Source organism: Ranitomeya imitator, chromosome 7 (genome assembly GCF_032444005.1).
Source record: "Ranitomeya imitator isolate aRanImi1 chromosome 7, aRanImi1.pri, whole genome shotgun sequence".
Lineage (NCBI taxonomy): Eukaryota > Metazoa > Chordata > Amphibia > Anura > Dendrobatidae > Ranitomeya > Ranitomeya imitator.
In genome coordinates this window covers 50588051-50606687 of record NC_091288.1, presented here as the reverse complement: position 1 = coordinate 50606687, position 18637 = coordinate 50588051, and the positions used below count along the sequence as shown (strand labels likewise).

The following is an 18637-nucleotide window of genomic DNA, read 5'->3' as shown; positions in this document are numbered from 1 at the left end:
CATGTGGGTTCAGTGTCAGAGCCTGCATAGAATGCAGAGACATGACCTATGACATCATAGGACATCATATATACGTCATAGGACGTGTAGGGGTTAAAGTGAACCTGTCACCATTTCTTTCATATGTGAACTAAGACTAGCACCTTAATCAAAACCTGTGCTGCATTCCATAAAGTGGTATTGACTCCTCCTGTATAACCCCCCAAAACCTTTTGAAGCTATCCCCCCACACCGATAAGCATCATGGTGAGGCATCTATCCCCCTTTCTGGCTTCTTATTGCCATCCTCCTGCTCTGATTGACATGGATGATGCCACTTGCATCATCCACATAGCCATGCAAAATCTTGCACCTGAGCAGAAACATCTGCTCACACCTGCACACTTTGCTCTGCCCTACGTCAGGCAGAGCCCAAAACATAAGTGCGCACGCACCCTACTGCAGGCAGAGCCTAAAACATAAGTGCGCATGCGCCCTACTGCTGGCAGAGCCTAAAGCAAAAGTGCGCATGTGCCCTACTGCAGGCAGAGCCTGAAACAGGAGCACATGGGCCCTACTGCAGGCAGAGCCTAAAACATAAGTGCACATGAGCTCTGCAGCAGGTAGAGCCTAAAATATAAGTTCACATGCACCCTACTGCAGGCAGAGCCTAAAACATAAGTGCGCAAGCACCCTACTGCAGGCAGAGCCTAAAAAAAAAGTGCGCATGTGCCGTACTGCAGGCAGAGCCTAAAACAAGAGCAAATGGGCCCTACTGCAGGCAGAGCCTAAAACATAAGTGCACATGAGCTCTGCTGCAGGTAGAGCCTAAAATATAAGTTCACATGCGCCCCATTGCAGGCAGAGCCTAAAACATAAGAGCACATGGGCCCTACTGCAGGCAGAGCCTAAAACATAAGTGCACATGGGCTCTGCTGCGGGTAGAGCCTAAAATATAAGTTCACATGTGTCCCATTGCAGGCAGAGCCTAAAACATAAGAGCACGTGGGCCCTACAGCAGGCAGAGCCTAAAACATAAGTGCGCATGTGCCCTACTGCAGACAGAGCCTAAAACATAAGTGTGCATGCGCCCTACTGCAGACAGAGTTTAAAACATAAGTGTGCATGTGCCTTACTGCAGGCAGAGCCTAAAACATAAGTGCGCATGTGCCCTACTGCAGACAGAGCCTAAAACATAAGTGTGCATGCGCCCTACTGCAGACAGAGTTTAAAACATAAGTGTGCATGTGCCTTACTGCAGGCAGAGCCTAAAACATAAGTGTGCATGTGCCCTACTGCAGCAGAGCCTAAAACATAAGTGCGCCTGTGCCCTACTGCAGACAGAGCCTAAAACATAAGTGCGCATGCGCCCTACTGCAGACAGAGCCTAAAACATAAGTGCGCATGTGCCCTACTGCAGACAGAGCCTAAAACATAAGTGCGCATGCGCCCTACTGCAGACAGAGCCTAAAACATAAGTGTGCATGTGCCTTACTGCAGGCAGAGCCTGAAACAGAAGAGCACATGAGCCCTTATGTTTTAGGCTCTGCCTCCAGTAGGACAGGGCAAAGTGCATAGGCGCGAGCCGGCGATGTCTGCTAGAGACTTCGCCTGGCTATGTGGATGATGCAGGAGGTATCATCCACATCAATAAGAGCCATGGGACAGCAATCAGAAGCCGGGATCGGGATAGACACCTCAGCAAGGACGCCTATAGGACCGGACGGACAGGATTTACATAGAGCTGGGGAGAGTTTCAAAACGTTTTTGGGGGTTATACAGGCGGAATCAGGGGGTATATAGCACTTTATGAAATACAGCACAGGCGCTAATTAAGGTGCTAATCTTAGTTCAGATCTGAAAAAAATTGGTGACAGGTTCCCTTTAAAGGCGTATTCCTATCTCATTTCATGACATATCTATAGGATATGAAGTCCTATTAATTTTGTATGAGGATTTTGACCACCGCTCCACTGGCAGAAGCATGGTACGGATCCCCCATCCTTTATGTAGGTGCTGATCCCATTGGAATCCTATCACATTTCATGACATATCTACAGGATATGAAGGATATGAAGTCCTATTAATTTTGTATGAGGATTTTGACCACCTCTCCACTAGCAGAAGCATGGTATGGATCCCCCATCCTTTATGTAGGTGCTGATCCCATTGGAATTACATTGACTCTAGCTGGGTGTTAACAATTCCTTTACCAAGTAAATACATAGTGGATGCTTTCCTGAAACGGAAACTTGGGTCTCTCCCTAAGGTGGCTAGCATATATGTATCGCTTGCTCACCGAGCCCCACTCCATACAGCCAACCAATTCCAGCCCTGTGCTGATGAGGGCCTAAAGCCCGAAACACGTGTCCACAGGTAGGAATTGGTTGGCTGTGTAAATTTAGAAACTAATCCGCAGCATTGCACGCTTGGCGGTTCCAAGCGCTGTGGATTAGACTGGGGTGGAAAGAGATGATTTGCATAGCTCTGCCTACTGCAAAGGATTCTGGGTAAACCTGCTATTCTTTGTATTATGCTGCTTGCAAGTACTTTCCGTTTCAGGAAAGCATCCACTATGTATTTCCTTTAAGTAGAGGGCTTTTCGGTCTCTTTCGTCCCGCTACATTTAGCCCAACTTGGGTCTCTCCCTAAGGTGGCTAGCATATATGTATCGCTTGCTCACCAAGCCCCACTCCATACAGCCAACCAATTCCAGCCCTGTGCTGATGAGGGCCTAAAGCCCGAAACACGTGTCCACAGGTAGGAATTGGTTGGCTGTGTAAATTTAGAAACTAATCCGCAGCATTGCACGCTTGGCGGTTCCAAGCGCTGTGGATTAGACTGGGGTGGAAAGAGATGATTTACATAGCTCCGCCTACTGCAAAGGATTCTGGGTAAACCTGCTATTCTTTGTATTATGCTGCTTGCAAGTACTTTCCGTTTCATCAAAGCATCCAATATGTATTTCCTTTAAGTAGAGGGCTTTTCGGTCTCTTTCGTCCCGCTACATTTAGCCCAACTTGGGTCTCTCCCTAAGGTGGCTAGCATATATGTATCGCTTGCTTACCGAGCCCCACTCCATACAACCAACCAATTCCAGCCCTGTGCTGATGAGGGCCTAAAGCCCGAAACACGTGTCCACAGGTAGGAATTGGTTGGCTGTGTAAATTTAGAAACTAATCCGCAGCATTGCATGCTTGGCGGTTCCAAGCGCTGTGGATTAGACTGGGGTGGAAAGAGATGATTTGCATAGCTCCGCCTACTGCAAAGGATTCTGGGTAAACCTGCTATTCTTTGTACTATGCTGCTTGCAAGTACTTTCCGTTTCAGGAAAGCATCCACTATGTATTTCCTTTAAGTAGAGGGCTTTTCGGTCTCTTTCGTCCCGCTACATTTTGCCCAACTTGGGTCTCTCCCTAAGGTGGCTAGCATATATGTATTATTTACCAAATAAAGAAACTCCTTGCTTTTTAAAGATTGAGAACATTAGCCCAATTTTAGTATATCGCCAATATCCAGTTCTTGCTAGGCTGCATAAGATGTATTTTATTGTAGTTTTTCATACAACTTTGTAGATAAAGGACCTATCTGATGTATGGTGTATTTCTGCTCATACATTACAAGGCAGCGAATAGCTCCTCATCGTACAAGCACTAGTAATGAACTTACTGATGATTGATGGAGAAGACCTACAAGGTTGTGTGTTGATGGCAAGGTGCTAATAACATTTTGTAAAGTCAATAAACAAATGGCACTTGGTCACAACACAATGAACTAAAATACATATTTATACTGTCACCTCCAAAAATACACTGCTCAAAAAATAAAGGGAACACTAAAATCCCACATCCTAGATATCACTGAATGAAATATTCCAGTTGCAAATCTTTATTCATTGCATAGTAGAATGTGTTGAGAACAATAAAACCTAAAAATGAACAACGTAAATCACAACTAATATCCCACGGAGGTCTGAATTGGAATGATGCTCAAAATGAAAGTGGAAAATTAAGTTACAGGCTCATCCAACTTTAATGGAAATGCCTCAAGACAAGGAAATGATGCTCAGTAGTGTGTGTGGCCTCCACGTACCTGTATGCCCTCCCTACAGCGCATGGGCATGCTCCTGATGAGACGGCAGATAGTCTCCTGAGGGATCTCCTCCCAGACCTGGACTAAAGCATCCGCCAACTCCTGGACAGTCTGTGGTGCAATGTGACGTTGGTGGATGGTGCAAGACATGATGTCCCAGATGTGTTCAATCAGATTCAGGTCTGTGGAACAGGCGGGCCAATCCATAGCTGCAATGTCTTCATCTTGCAGGAACTGCTGACACACTCCAGCCACATGAGGTCTGGCATTATCTTGCATTAGGAGGAACCCAGGGCCAACCACACCAGCATATGGCCTCACAAAGGGTCTGAGGATCTCATCTCGGTACCTAATGGCAGTCAGGCTACCTCTGGTGAGCACCCCACACCATTACTGACCCACTGCCAAACCGGTCATGCTGAAGGATGTTGCAGGCAGCAGATCACTCTACACAGCGTCTCCAGACTGTCATATCTGTCACATGTGCTCGGTGTGAACCTGCTTTCATCTGTGAAGAGCACAGGGTGCCAGTGGTAAATGTGCCAATCCTGGTGTTCTGTGGCAAATGCCAAACATCCTGCACGGTGTTGGGCAGTGAGCACAACCCGCTTCTGTGGACGTCGGGCACTCAGACCATCCTCATGGAGTTGATTTCTAAACGATTGTGCAGACACATGCACATTTGTGGCTTGTGGAGGTCATTTTGCAAGGCTCTGGCAGTGCTCTTCCTGTTCTTCCTTGCACAAAGGCCAAGGTAGCGATCCTGCTGCTGTGTTGTTGCCCTCCTACGACCCCCTCCATGTCTCCTCGTGTACTGGCCTGTCTCCTGGTAGCGCCTCAGCCTCTGGACACTATGCTGACAGACACAGAAAACCTTCTTGCCATAGCTCGTATTGATGTGCCATCCTGGATGAGTTGCACTACCTGAGCCTTGATGAGCTTCAAGAGGTAGTCACTGGAAATGATTTTCACTTCACAGGTGTGCCCTGTCAGGATTAATAAGTGGGATTTCTTGCCTTATAAATGGGGTTGGGATCATCAGTTGTGTTGTGCGGAAGTCTGGAGGATACACAGCTGATAGTCCTACTGAATAGACTGTTAGAATTTGTATTATGGCAAGAAAAATGCAGCTAAGTGAAGAAAAACGAGTGGCCATCATTACTTTAAGAAATGAAGCTCAGTCACTCCAAAAAATTGGGAAAACTTTGAAAGTGTCCCCAAGTGCAGTTGCAAAACCCATCAAGCGCTACAAAGAACCTGGCTCACATGAGGACCACTACAGGAAAGGAAGACCAAGAGTCACCTCTGCTTCTGAGGATAAGTTTATCCGAGTCACCAGCCTCGGAAATTGCAGGTTAACAGCAGATCAGATTAGAGACCAGGTCAATGCCACACAGAGTTCTAGCAGCAGACACATCTCTACAACAACTGTTAAGAGGAGACTTTGTGCAACAGGCCTTCATGGTAAGATAGCTGCTAGGAAACCACTGCTAAGGACAGGCAACAAGCAGAAGAAACTTGTTTGGGTTAACCCTGCTGCTCTGTTCGGTCTGGGGAGACCTATTTTGAACTTTGGTATTTTTTGGGGTGTTCAAGATGCGGTTCTGAAACTTGTGGTTGATTGACTTAAATGAGGATGGGTCGGTCGGCCACGGGTTTCAGAGCCGCATCTTGAATATTTTAAAGAATATTGAAGTTCAAAGTCGGTCATTTTTGACCAACAGAACAGCAGGGTTAAAGAACACAAGGAATGGACATTAGACCAGTGGAAATCTGTGCTTTGGTCTGATGAGTCCAAATTTGTTATCTTTCGTTCCAACCACCGTGTCTTTGTGCGATGCAGAAAAGGTGAACGGATGGACTCTACATGCCTGGTTCCCATGGTGAAGCATGGAGGAGGAGGTGTGATGGTGTGGGGGTGCTTTGCTGGTGACACTGTTGGGGATTTATTCAAAATTGAAGGCATACCGAACCAGCATGGCTACCATAGCATCTTACAGCGGCATGCTGTTCCATCAGATTTGCGTTTAGTTGGACCATCATTTATTTTTCAACAGGACAATAACCCCAAACACACCTCCAGGCTGTGTAAGGGCTATTTGACCAAGAAAGAGAGTGATGGGATGCTACGCCAGATGACCTGGCCTCCACAGTCACCAGACCTGAACCCAATTGAGATGGTTTGGGGTGAGCTGGACCGCAGAGTGAAGGCAAAAGGGCCAACAAGTGCTAAGCATCTCTGGGAACTCCTTCAAGATTGTTGGAAGACCATTTCCGGTGACTAACTCATGAAGCTCATCAAGAGAATGCCAAGAGTGTGCAAAGCAGTCATCAAAGCAAAAGGTGGCTACTTTGAAGAACCTAGAATATAAGACTTATTTTCAGTTTCACACTTTTTTGTTAAGTATATAATTCCACATGTGTTAATACATAGTTTTGATGCCTTCAGTGTGAATTTACAATTTTCATAGTCATGAAAATACAGAAAAATCTTTAAATGACAAGGTGTGTCCAAATTTTTGCTCTGTACTGTATGTAGTCTGTTGGGATACATTTAATTGACTCAACTGTACTCCTACTTCTTTTGGGCCACCCTGTTGATTATAAAAAAAGAAAAATCTATATTGGACTTTGCAATAAAAAAAGTTTTGTTATTTTTTTTAAAGAAATTACTTTATATCATATATATTTTGGTAATTAGGATAATTTTTTTTAATGTATATAGCTTCACATAGTTACGATTTATGACTTGAAGAGTGGTAGTTCCTTGTCTCGCATTTTTATTGCTATCCACTGAAATACTAAAGACAAAGTCTGGACAGTCTCACTTCCCCCACAGCGCACATGTTGGGTTTCCTCAGTGGAGACAAATTTCAGAATGACAAATTTAGCACCAGCAGTCATGGAGACAGGTGTGACATTACATAGAGTTGACCACCCTCTCCCAGCATCTCCGGTCAATAGGGTGGGCCCATGAAGTGATGATGCGGGTCTGTCAGCAGATCAGGGGTATAAAAGGTAAAAGCACCAAGTTAGCATTTCTGAGCAGTTAGTGCATCCCCAACCTTGCCTCGGGTGTAGGGATTGCATAGAAAAACAAAACTACACACAGCCAACCCCTGTGTAGTTTTGTTTTCTAGGCACAGAGGTCCACCATTTACACACTGGGATTGTCAAACAATTTTCTTTGGGATAAAGACGTCGCTTTCCAACACTTGGGCTTAGTCCCAATCCTTTTAGGCACTCTGAAGATCTCAGGTCAGTGGTCGGTTTATTTTACTAGTTGGGCTGCTTAACTTTTTTATTGAAATGTATATATGTTTTTGAAACTTTTTAGATATTTTTATGATATGTATCACTGTCATTAAGCTAAATTTAGATAATTTGTACACTAATTAAATAACATTATACTCATGTAGTATCTATCTGTATTTGTACATATTGCCAAAAGATATCTGACTACGTTGCAGTAATATGTGTAGTATTATGTATTGTGCTGATACTTGTATATTCAAAGTATCGATATCTAGAATAAATACCGTATTTTGTAACTTGTGGTTCTTTTAAATGAACTGACAAGGTTTAAAAGTATTAGTCACAGGCAGACATGTGCCAGGAATAACTCTGATAAGACGCTGAAGGAATCAGCTAGGCTCGGATGACTTTTTAAGGGAATCATCTGTTCCCATATCTGTAACATCCCAGCAGTGACCACTTGTCTCCTGTCAATCATAGCCCCTTTGCTAAATTTAGTACATGCCCTTTTGTGATCTTTATTAATCCAGATTATTTAATTCACATTATTAAAAAAATACAGAATTTAAAAACAGATTTAATACTTTTTTTCTTGGCATATTATTATATTATCATTTAATTCTAAAACATTTTAGTCAAATAATTAATTTTATTTTCCAATGTTAAAAACAACTTAGCAAATATTTTATAACTCTAGAAACTTGGGCCATGATTTATTTAAAAAGAAAACTACTTCTGTATTATAATATGTAGAGCTTTGTGTAAAGTATAGGTATGCAATAATTTATAATAAAATAGATACAAAATTAATTTATTAACTATTTCCTTTATGAATTAATAGTGCTTTTCTACAGCTTTACGCTACTGATTCTCCAACAACATTTCATAGTTGCAAAAACAATTTTATTCTGACATTTTAAAAAATAAAGTATGAAAAAGTATATTTAATATTTAATTTTTGTATTATCTCTTATTTTCTTTTCAGAGTGCCTATAAAAATGGCTTCGCAAGCACCGACGTTTATACAGCCGGTACAAAGTGTTGTGGCACTGGAGGGTAGTGCTGCAACCTTTGAGGCTCAGATTAGTGGTAAGTAACTATTTTTTATATACGGTATATTATAATATTGCATTTTTATTTTTGCATGATGAAATAAAATATAATAAATGTGATATATTTACACAGCTACAATATAATATAATACTATATATACATATATATACATATATACACACATATATATTTATATGTATATATAGTATTGTATTATATTGTAATTGTGTAAATATATCACATTTATTATATTGTATTTCATCATGCAAAAATAAAAATGCAATATTATAATATTGTTATTTTTGTTTAAATTAATTCCTTTGCATGTAATGTGATAAATATATATATATATATATATGTATATATATATATATATATTGAATATAAATATGTGTAATCAATAAAATATTCTCGTTAGTTAGCATTGCTTAGTCCATATTTTTTTTTATAATTTATGATATGGTAAAACCTGGGTTTAAATCCTGAGCAATGTCTAAATAAATGACTAATTATCAAGACTAAGGCAGAGAGTACAAGGCGACTTTTTTTCGCGACACAAGTTGTGCGGACAAAAATTGGCATATGTCACTGGTACAGCTCAGCGCAATGCTGCGACAGGCAAGTAACAAAAAATTGGATCTGGTTGGATTTTTTTGTCACTTTCTTGTCGCAGTCACAAGTCACAATGCGATCCCATATTGTGCTACTAGCAGAGACATATAGCGATCTTTGGCCAAAGCTGCCACCTAGCTAAAACATAAGAATAGTTTTAATTTCAGCAAACATCTGCAACGCATCCATAGCGCAAATATATATTTAGAGAATATTTAAATTGACTTTTTTCTCATATGGATTTTGGAGCATAGTTTACTTAATCAATTGCCCCCCATTGATTTCTGTGGGAAATTCATTCCCATTGAATGGGGCATTTTCATATATGGAACTGCAATGAGGGGGCAGAAATCTGAGGATCGGATTCTTAGGCTATGTGCACACGTATCTGTGAGTGCTGCGGATTTTTCCGCAGCGGATTTAATAAATCCACAGTGCAAAACCGCTGCGGTTTTTCCTGCGGATTTATTGTGGTTTCTATTGCGGTTTCCGCTGCGGGTTTACACCTGCAGTTTTCTATTGGAGCAGGTGTAAAACCGCAGCGGAATCCGCACAAAGAATTGACATGCTGCGGAATGTAAACCGCTGCGTTTCCGCGCGTTTTTTTCCACAGCATGTGCACTGCGGATTTCGTTTCCCATAGGTTTACATTATACTGTAAACGCATAGGAAACTGCTGCGGACCCGCAGCAAAATCCGCAGCGTGTGCACATACCCTCACAAATCAGCCTCAGATTTTTTTTTAAAACCTCCTTCACTCATTTTAAAATACTAAAAAATGGCCATAAAACACTGAAAAACGTCACAAGAAACCTGTTGTTTTTTTTGCAAAAACGCTGTGTGTGAAAAATATTAATTGTGATAACAGCCTTATTTTTCTGTTCATATCTTGTCTCTTATTTTATGTATATTTGTATTTCACGATTTATTTTGTGATCCTTCCTGACCTTATTCTGGTTCTTACATATGGTGACACAGGCAGGGTCATATCTACAGTGTGTAGTCGCACCCTAGGGTGGTCCACACGGACCCTTTGATGCCTATGAGAAGACCAACACTCATAAATAAACTGTGATAGTCTGGGGAACTGATGTGAGATTTTGCATTGAGGCCCACAAGCTTCACAAGGGTCTGTCTTGTAAAGCTGGCTGACAGATAACGAGATAATATAGTATAAATTAAATCATTATATATTCACTAGTTGACATTTCTTTTTAAATAGATTTGCTACGTATGATACATATGCGATGAATGTTGACCTCAGTGAGGAAGACTTATGAATCTGTATTTGTTGCCTATAGCAACCAATCACAGCACAGCTTTGATTTCGTATTCTGCTCTTGAAAAATGAAACCTGCTCTGTGATTGGTTGCTATGGACAACAACTACAGGTTTTAGGGTTTTTAGTCGGCTCCATGTATATTTGACCATTGCTGAACTATATTATAAATGTCAGCTAATATTATATGATCTATAGAACTAAAAATGGCAACCAGGCTTTTTCAAGCAGTTTTAAAAATACAAAAATACCAATAAGACGCAATAAATGAATATACAGTCATTTAGTTGCGGTAACACTCCATATCTACACTTTTACAGTTATATATCAAAGGATTGTGTGCGGATAGGGAAAAAAATGGCCAGAAACAGCGCCTCTTTTATCCATAGGCCAGGCCTGGTAGTGCAGCTCAAACTCATTCAAATTAGTTGGGTTTGAGCTACAATACCAGACACAGTCCATGAAGCAGAGAGGAGCTGTTTTCTGTAAGGCTGGTTTTATACATTTGATTTTCACAGTCCTTGTATCAGCTCGAACTCAACAGTCAGTCAGATTTGGGGACCCTCAGCCAGTCCATACATTGTGGTCCATACACAGCACGGACTGTGAAATTCGGATTTGTCAAACCGGCCTCAGGAAACAGCCATGTTTTTTCTACACGTATGCTAGCTTTTTGAGTCAGGAGGACCTTGTTTTTTAACCAATACTCATATATATAAGTATATGTATGGATTTCTAAGGATGTACTGAATTTGTGCTCAAACAGCTCCCCGAGTTTATTTACCATACGGCTATATTCACATATGGCATTTTTTTCAGTTTTTTTTATGTTTTTGTAATGCACATTTTCAGCTGCATTTTACAGTACCAGCGAAGTCTATGAGATTTCCGAAATCTCACAAACACATTTTGTTTTTTGTCATCAGGGTTTTGTGCTATGCGTGTTTTTTTGCACAATAGAGCATGTCGCTTCTTTCAGCATTTTTTCACCCATTGAAAGTAAAGGGTGGTGAAAAAACGCTGAAAATCTGCACCAAAAACACACAGGTATCAGGATTTGCAGCCTCTTTTGTGCCATAACCTGATTAAATAGAATGAGATTTTTTTTTTTTTTGCACAAAACTTTATCAGCATGCAGAAAAATGACAAAAACGCAACAACAAAAAAGCAAGAAAAACCAAGCAAAACCAGCTGAAAAAACGCCTAGTGTGAACATAGCCTAAATATAACTTTTATTGGACCAATATTGTAGAACATTCGGGGGTCCTTACAGAGACCTCTATACGTCTTTTGGTCACATATCTCATTAGGTGTCATCAGAGCGTAATGATACTCATGAATAGATTACTGATGAATACAGAAGGATGGCGGCTATCAGTTTTGTAGTTAATTAGTGACTTTGGCAGCAGAGTGAAATGATGACAAATTTATCATTTGGTTCAAAGGGTCGGATGGTATTAGGCGCAGTTGTGATGTGCTATTTCGGGGAAGCTGATCCCCCTTGATCTATATGCAGACAGCTGTTTCACTATAAAAGGTCTGACGTGTGTTAATCCCCGGCCTTCATGCCCTAACATTGTCATGCCTCCAAATAGTTGTCCTGTCAATCAAAACCTCGACTCCAGCTGTCTTTTCTAAAATAGAAGTTTACTGACATGGCAGCTTTTACATATTGACAGTAGGATGTGAATGCACAAGATATCAGAATGACATTAATCATTGTGTAGACCATGAAGATGGAAGGCAAGAGGCGTTGTGGGGAAGCTCACGAATATCTACCCCAGCAATTATATATAGAAAAGTATAGCACCTGGCAAATGTCCGGCCTCATGGCACCCATGTTTTAATTTGCGATATCCATTGTGCATGTATGGTAGATATGTGCACACACACTGTATGTATGAAACAGACTCATGAGTGGAGTATGGATGCTGGCTGTGTTATTCATCGAAATAGCTCGGACTCAAGAAGTTTAACCTTTTAGATGAGCTGTCATTTGTGACAGTGGCATTTAAAGGGGTTGTCCGGTCTAAAATGAAAAGTATGCTGTCACTCTGTGTGACTGCAGACTTATGAATCCCCCAGGGCATGCACTTTACACTGTATTTGCTGATTTCTGAGCCGGGAATGGTGGTAATATGCGAAATATGCATACTTCTGGGCAGAACCCAACCTGTGGGTGCAGCCTCGCTCCGTACAAGTGTATGGAACAAGGTCAGGCTCACTAGACGGGCTCAGTCCAGGAGTATGCAAATCAAAAACTATCACTGCCACTTCCAGCTCTGAAACCAGCGAATCCTCGCAGCACAAAGTGCGTGCCCTGGGGGGATTCATAAGTCTGCAGTCACACAGACTTATCGATATTGACCAGACAACCCCTTTAAGAGGTTGTAAATGGGGGATAAAGTCCCGGTTGAACTCCATCAGTCCCTGCAAAATGATTATAGGATGCGAATAAAATTATCATGGCAGCCAGGTGTTCATCTGAAGGTCCCTGTGTTTGCCCTGTTAGTATACATGGAAAATCCAACCTGTGACTTGGATTCATAGGAGATGGGTAATTTTACAGTGCACTGCAATATTACAGTATTGCAGGGTAATGTGCTGGCGAACAAGTGATCATAGGTTCAAGTCCTGTGATGGGAAGTTCAAAAGTGAAGAGTTCCCAAATAAAGCTGGAGCAGGTCCTGACTGTACCTGTTATTTTGAATATAATTGGATTATGTACCAAAATTTTATCAAAAATTGGCTTATTTACCTATCTTGCTTTACATAAACCTAGATTATATGTACTCAGGTTCTTTCTTTCATACAGACTTGCTCTTACCAAGGTAACTGTATACACACAGAGGTTTTGTACAGAGGTAGACCTATAGAAGGCCCAGAAGACCTAGTTACACTTGGGCCCTGGTGTTTCATAGGGCCCAGTGCTACCAATTCACATAAGAGGGCTCTAAACTAGAAACAGAGTTATGTAGTACTGAATTAAGTGCCTAGGTTATTTTATATAGGAGTGGATTAAAAACCTAGATGATATTATATAAATAAGGACTATATATAAGAGTATACCTATAGGAGTGCAGAGATTGCAGCTATACTTAAAGGGGTTGTCTGGAATTTTTGTCTTGATGACCTATGTATAGGATAAGTCATCAATTTCTGATAAGGTTGGGGACACAACACCCGATACCCCTGTTGATCAGCGGTTCACCAGTCCCAGTGTTGGCCATATATGCTCAGTTATTGGGCTACAGAGCTCAGCTCTGTCAACCATATAGTGGTTGCACCCGGGCCCTAGACATCTGCACTCAATTGATTTAAATAGGGAGTGGATGTGCAGTACCCAGCCATGGCCACTATATGACTGATGAAGCTGTGCTGTACAGCTCCACAACAGAGCACGTCCAATCACCGGTGGCATTGAGAACATCTGATTGGTGGTGGTGCTGGGTGTGGCACCCCTACCAACCAGATATTGATGACCTATACTAAGTATAGGCCATTGATATAAAAGTCCCCTTTAAGATCTGTTGACTGAGGAGAGCCAATGGCACCTCTGTTACATAAGATGTCAGCGGTAAATGACATTTTCACTACGGCCACAAAGGCCTCTGACTACACACATTATACCATAATAACAAATAATAGCAAAGATTATTGTTTTTTTTAGGGTTAAATTGACAAATTTCCCCTTATAAAGGAGTTACTCTTTGTTTTAACAAATGTGTTTGGCCACAACTTTGTGGCCCTAACTGCATTACAGGTTCTCCTCCAGCACTTGTTCCTCACAGACTGCGCAGCTCTCCTGCTCTCATGATATCTGCTGATGGAGGAACATAGGACCAAACCTGACCATCTACCTCCTCCCCTTGCCGAGTTTTTTCCAATTGGTGGAGGCTGAAGGACAGGTCTGATCACGTTTCTCCTTCAGCAGTCATTTTACAAACAGGAACTCTGTGCAGTCAGTGAGGAAGGCTCCCGTAACAAGTGCAGGAGGAGATCCTGCAATACTTATATACACTTCTCAAAAAAAACAGAACACTAAAATCCCATATCCTAGATATCACTGAATAACATATTCCAGTTTTAAATCTTTATTCATTATATAGTGGAATGTGTTGAGAACAGTAAAACCTAAAAATGATCAATGTAAACCACAACTAATATCCCATGGAGGTCTGGTGTTTGAATGATGCTGAAAATCAAAGTGGAAAATCAAACTGCAGGATGATCCAACTTCTGTGCAAATGTCTTAAGACAAGGAAATGATGCTCAGTAGTGTGTGGCCTCCACGTGCCTGTATAACCTCCCTACAATGCCTGGGCATGCCCCTGATGAGGCACCGGATGGTCTTCTGAGGGATCTCCTCCCAGACCTGGACTAAAGCATCCGCCAACTCATGGACAGTCTGTGGTGCAATGTGACGTTGGTGGATGGAGCAAGACATGATGTCCCAGATGTGTTCAATCGGATTGAGGTCTGGGGAATGGATGGGCCAGTCCATAGCTTCAATGCCTTCATCTTGCAGGAACTGCTGACACACCCCAGCCACATGAGGTCTGACATTGTCCTGCTTTAGGAGGAATCCAGGGTCAACTGCACCAGCATATGGTCTCACAAGGGGTCTGAGGATCTCATCTCGGTACCTAATGGCAATCAGGCTACCTTTGGTGAGCACATGGAGGGCTGTGCAGCCCTCCAAAGAAAAGCCACCCCACACCATTTCTGACCCACTGCCAAACCGGTCATGCTGAAGGATGTTGCAGGCAGCAGATCGCTCGCCATGGCATCTTCAGACTCTGTCACATCTGTCACATGTGCTCAGTGTGAACCTGCTTTCATCTGGGAAGAGCACAGGACGCCAGTGGTTAATTTGCCAATCCAGGTGTTCTGTGGCAGATGCCAAGCATCCTGCACAGTGTTGGGCTGTGAGCACAACCCCCATCTGTGGACGTAGGGCACTCAGACCATCCTCATTGAGTCGGTTTCTAACCATTTGTGCAAACACATGCACATTTGTGGCCTGCTGGAGGTCATTTTGTAGGGCTCTGGTAGTGCTCCTCCTGTTCCTTCTTGCACAAAGACTGAGGTAGCAGTCCTGCTGCTGGGTTGTTGCCCTCCTACAGCTCCCTCCACATCTCCTAGTGTACTGGCCTGTCTCCTGGTAGTGTAAACACTACACTGACAGACACAGCAAACCTTCTTGCAACAGCTCGCATTGATGTGCCATCCTGGATGAGCTGCACTACCTGAGCCATTTGTGTGGGTTGTAGAGTCCGTCTCATGATACCACAAGTGTGAAAGCACCACCAACATTCAAAAGTGACCAAAACATAAACCATAAAGCATTGGTACTGTGATGTGGTCTGTGGTCTCCACCTGCAGAACCACTCCTTTATTGAGTGTGTCTTGATAATTGCCAATAATTTCCATCTGTTGTCTATTCCATTTGCACAACAGCATGCAAAATTGATTGTCAATCAGTGTTGCTTCCTAAGGGGACAGTTTGATTTCACAGAAGTTTGATTTACTTGGAGTTATATTCTGTTGTTTAAGTGTTCCCTTTATTTTTTTGAGCAGTGATTTAATAATTGCCTTTAATGCAATCCATTCAGTTGTTCTTGTAAATTACTGCTGTCACCCAGTTGACAAAGACCCCTGAATGGCAAAACTACCTTGTTGTACATATTTGAGAGTGATAGAAAGGTACCAGAAAATGAACTTGTAACCAGCATCTGGCTATGGCTGATGTTGTCCATGCAGAGGCGCTCATGTCTGTTTTTCATTTTTTAAATTTATTTATTAAATTATATATATATATATACATATATATATATATATATATATATATATATATATATATATATACACACACAATATATGATTACCAAAACAGGTTCTGTATCAATGGTTCATTCCCAAATAACTCATCCAAATCATTCATCCATTCTTCTGAATAATAATAATAATAATAATAATTTTATTTATATAGCGCCAACATATTCCGCAGCGCTTTACAAATTATAGAGGGGACTTGTGCAGACAATAGACATTACAGCATAACAGAAATACAGTTCAAAACAGATACCAGGAGGAGTGAGGGCCCTGCTCGCAAGCTTACAAACTATGGGGAAAAGGGGAGACACGAGAGGTGGATGGTAACAATTGCTTTAGTTATTCGGACCAGCTATAGTGTAAGGCTCAGGTGTTCATGTAAAGCTGCATGAACCAGTTACCTGCCTAAGTATGTAGCAGTACAGACACAGAGGGCTAATACTGCATAAAGTGTATGAGAACATGATGCGAGGAACCTTTTTTTTTTTTTTTTTTTTTTTTTTTTTATTATAAATAGGCCACACAGGGATCGTTAGGTTAATGCATTGAGGCGGTAGGCCAGTCTGAACAAATGAGTTTTTAGGGCACGCTTAAAACTGTGGGGATTGGGGATTAATCGTATTAACCTAGGTAGTGCATTCCAAAGAATCGGCGCAGCACGTGTAAAGTCTTAGAGACGGGAGTGGGAGGTTCTGATTATTGAGGATGCTAACCTGAGGTCATTAGCGGAGTGGAGGGCACGGGTAGGGTGGTAGACTGATACCAGGGAGGAGATGTAGGGTGGTGCTGAGCTGAGCTGAATAATGAATTGAAATGGGGGAAAAAAATGTTTCAGGCAGCTGAGCTCATTGCAAGGCCACGTTCACACATTCGGTATTTGGTCAGTATTTTACACCAGTATTCGTAAGCCAAAAGCAGGAGTGGAACAATCAGAGGAAAAGTATAATAGAAACATATGCACCACTTCTGCATTTATCACTCACAAATACTGATATAAAATAATGACCAAATACTGATTGTGTGAACGTGGCCTAATAGCGATGATCCAGAAGATAATGTAGATGAAAGAGTAAAAATACAGTTAGATACATCTGAGTTATTCCAAATGTTTGGCCTTTTTAAAATGGACTGTAAAAAAAGAGATTTTTATCCAATCAGTATGTTCAGTATTTCAGTGAAATAATTACAGTAATTTTATGTATAAATTTCCATACTTTGACTGGACCGCACCAAATGTGTTCATCCGTTTGCTGACACCGCTATATCAGCTATCTGCAGTCACCAGCACAGGGAGATTCCCATCTATAGATTTTCACAGCTCTGATCTGTGTAGATCCATATGCAGTTAGCGCTCTCTGGTGGTAGCGGCATGTATCTCGCATATACAGATATATTATGAAATCTGCCAATTTTGGAAGTAAAAATAATAAAACAGACAGACCATCAGTATTAGACTGGTGGCCTCTGACACCTGGTAGCCTCACAATCAGGTTATTTTGTTTATTTGGCCTGGCCCACAATAGTTACATATTATATTATACATAGTTATAGTTTCTCTTTTTTAGTACGGTGTTTCAGTTTGTGACATTTTTGTAGAAATTTTGGAATCGGTATCATTCTTATCAAAAGTCAGTTTTGTTTCAGTATGGCGATTAGGTTTATTTATAGAACTTAAAAATGTAAAAAAAAAAACAACTTGTATAACATGCAAAATGTAAAAAAATAAAAATGCCACCAAAAATGTAATGAAATGAAAAGGCTAGAAACATGGGAGGAGAGGGATTTATGAAACTCTCAAAGTAAAACTGTCCAGAACAACCAATCATCACAGCTTTCATTAAGGCTAGGGTCACATTGCGTTAGGGTAATCCGTTTAGCGCTAGCGCTAGCGGATTGCACAAATGCAATGTTTTTTAGGGGCCGCGTTTCGGGGTCGCGTTAACGTCCCCGCTCTCGCAGATCCCCGATCTGCGAGAGCGGGGAACGGACCTCGGGCGCGCCTTGGACGCTGCAAGCAGCGTCCGAGGCGCACTACAAAAGACTGGCACATCGCTAGCGCGTGCCGAAAATGACACGCGCTAGCAATGCGCTGTTACATTGCGGGCAATGGGAGCGCTAACGGGCGCGTTGCACGGCGTTAATTTCGCCGTGCAACGCTGTCCGTTAGCTCTCACAGTAAAACGCAATGTGACCCTAGCCTAATGGAAAACAAAGAGTTTTTCTTGTCATACACTTATTTCTTATTATACATTTATTTGCACATGAATTTCAAAATTCTCACTAAAAGTATAGTGTCACCTGTTTCTGTACCAGTGTTTTGTGCACATAACTGGTTGTGCCAGTGTTATTATCACCCAAGATGTCCAAGTGGTAAGGTGATGACAATGACTGTACCAGTGTTGTGGTGGCATCTGTGGCTGTACCAGTGATATAATGATGCTTGTATCATTACCACCAGTGTTATTGTGACATATGTGACTGTACAAGTGTTATGGTGACACTTGTAGCTGATCCAGTGTCATGGTGATATCT

At 41.7% G+C, this 18637-nt stretch overlaps 1 protein-coding gene across 1 annotated transcript in view; it reads left to right on the top strand.

Moving 5' to 3' along the window:
- Nucleotides 1-7112: 7112 nt before the first annotated feature.
- Nucleotides 7113-18637, top strand: part of TTN (titin) — a 281101-nt gene continuing 269576 nt past the window's right edge. The window contains exons 1-2 of the mRNA XM_069735553.1: nucleotides 7113-7329; nucleotides 8312-8415. Of these exons, the coding sequence (XP_069591654.1) occupies nucleotides 8325-8415 (91 nt within the window). The 5' untranslated portion in view covers nucleotides 7113-7329; nucleotides 8312-8324. The remainder of the gene's footprint in view (nucleotides 7330-8311; nucleotides 8416-18637) is intronic.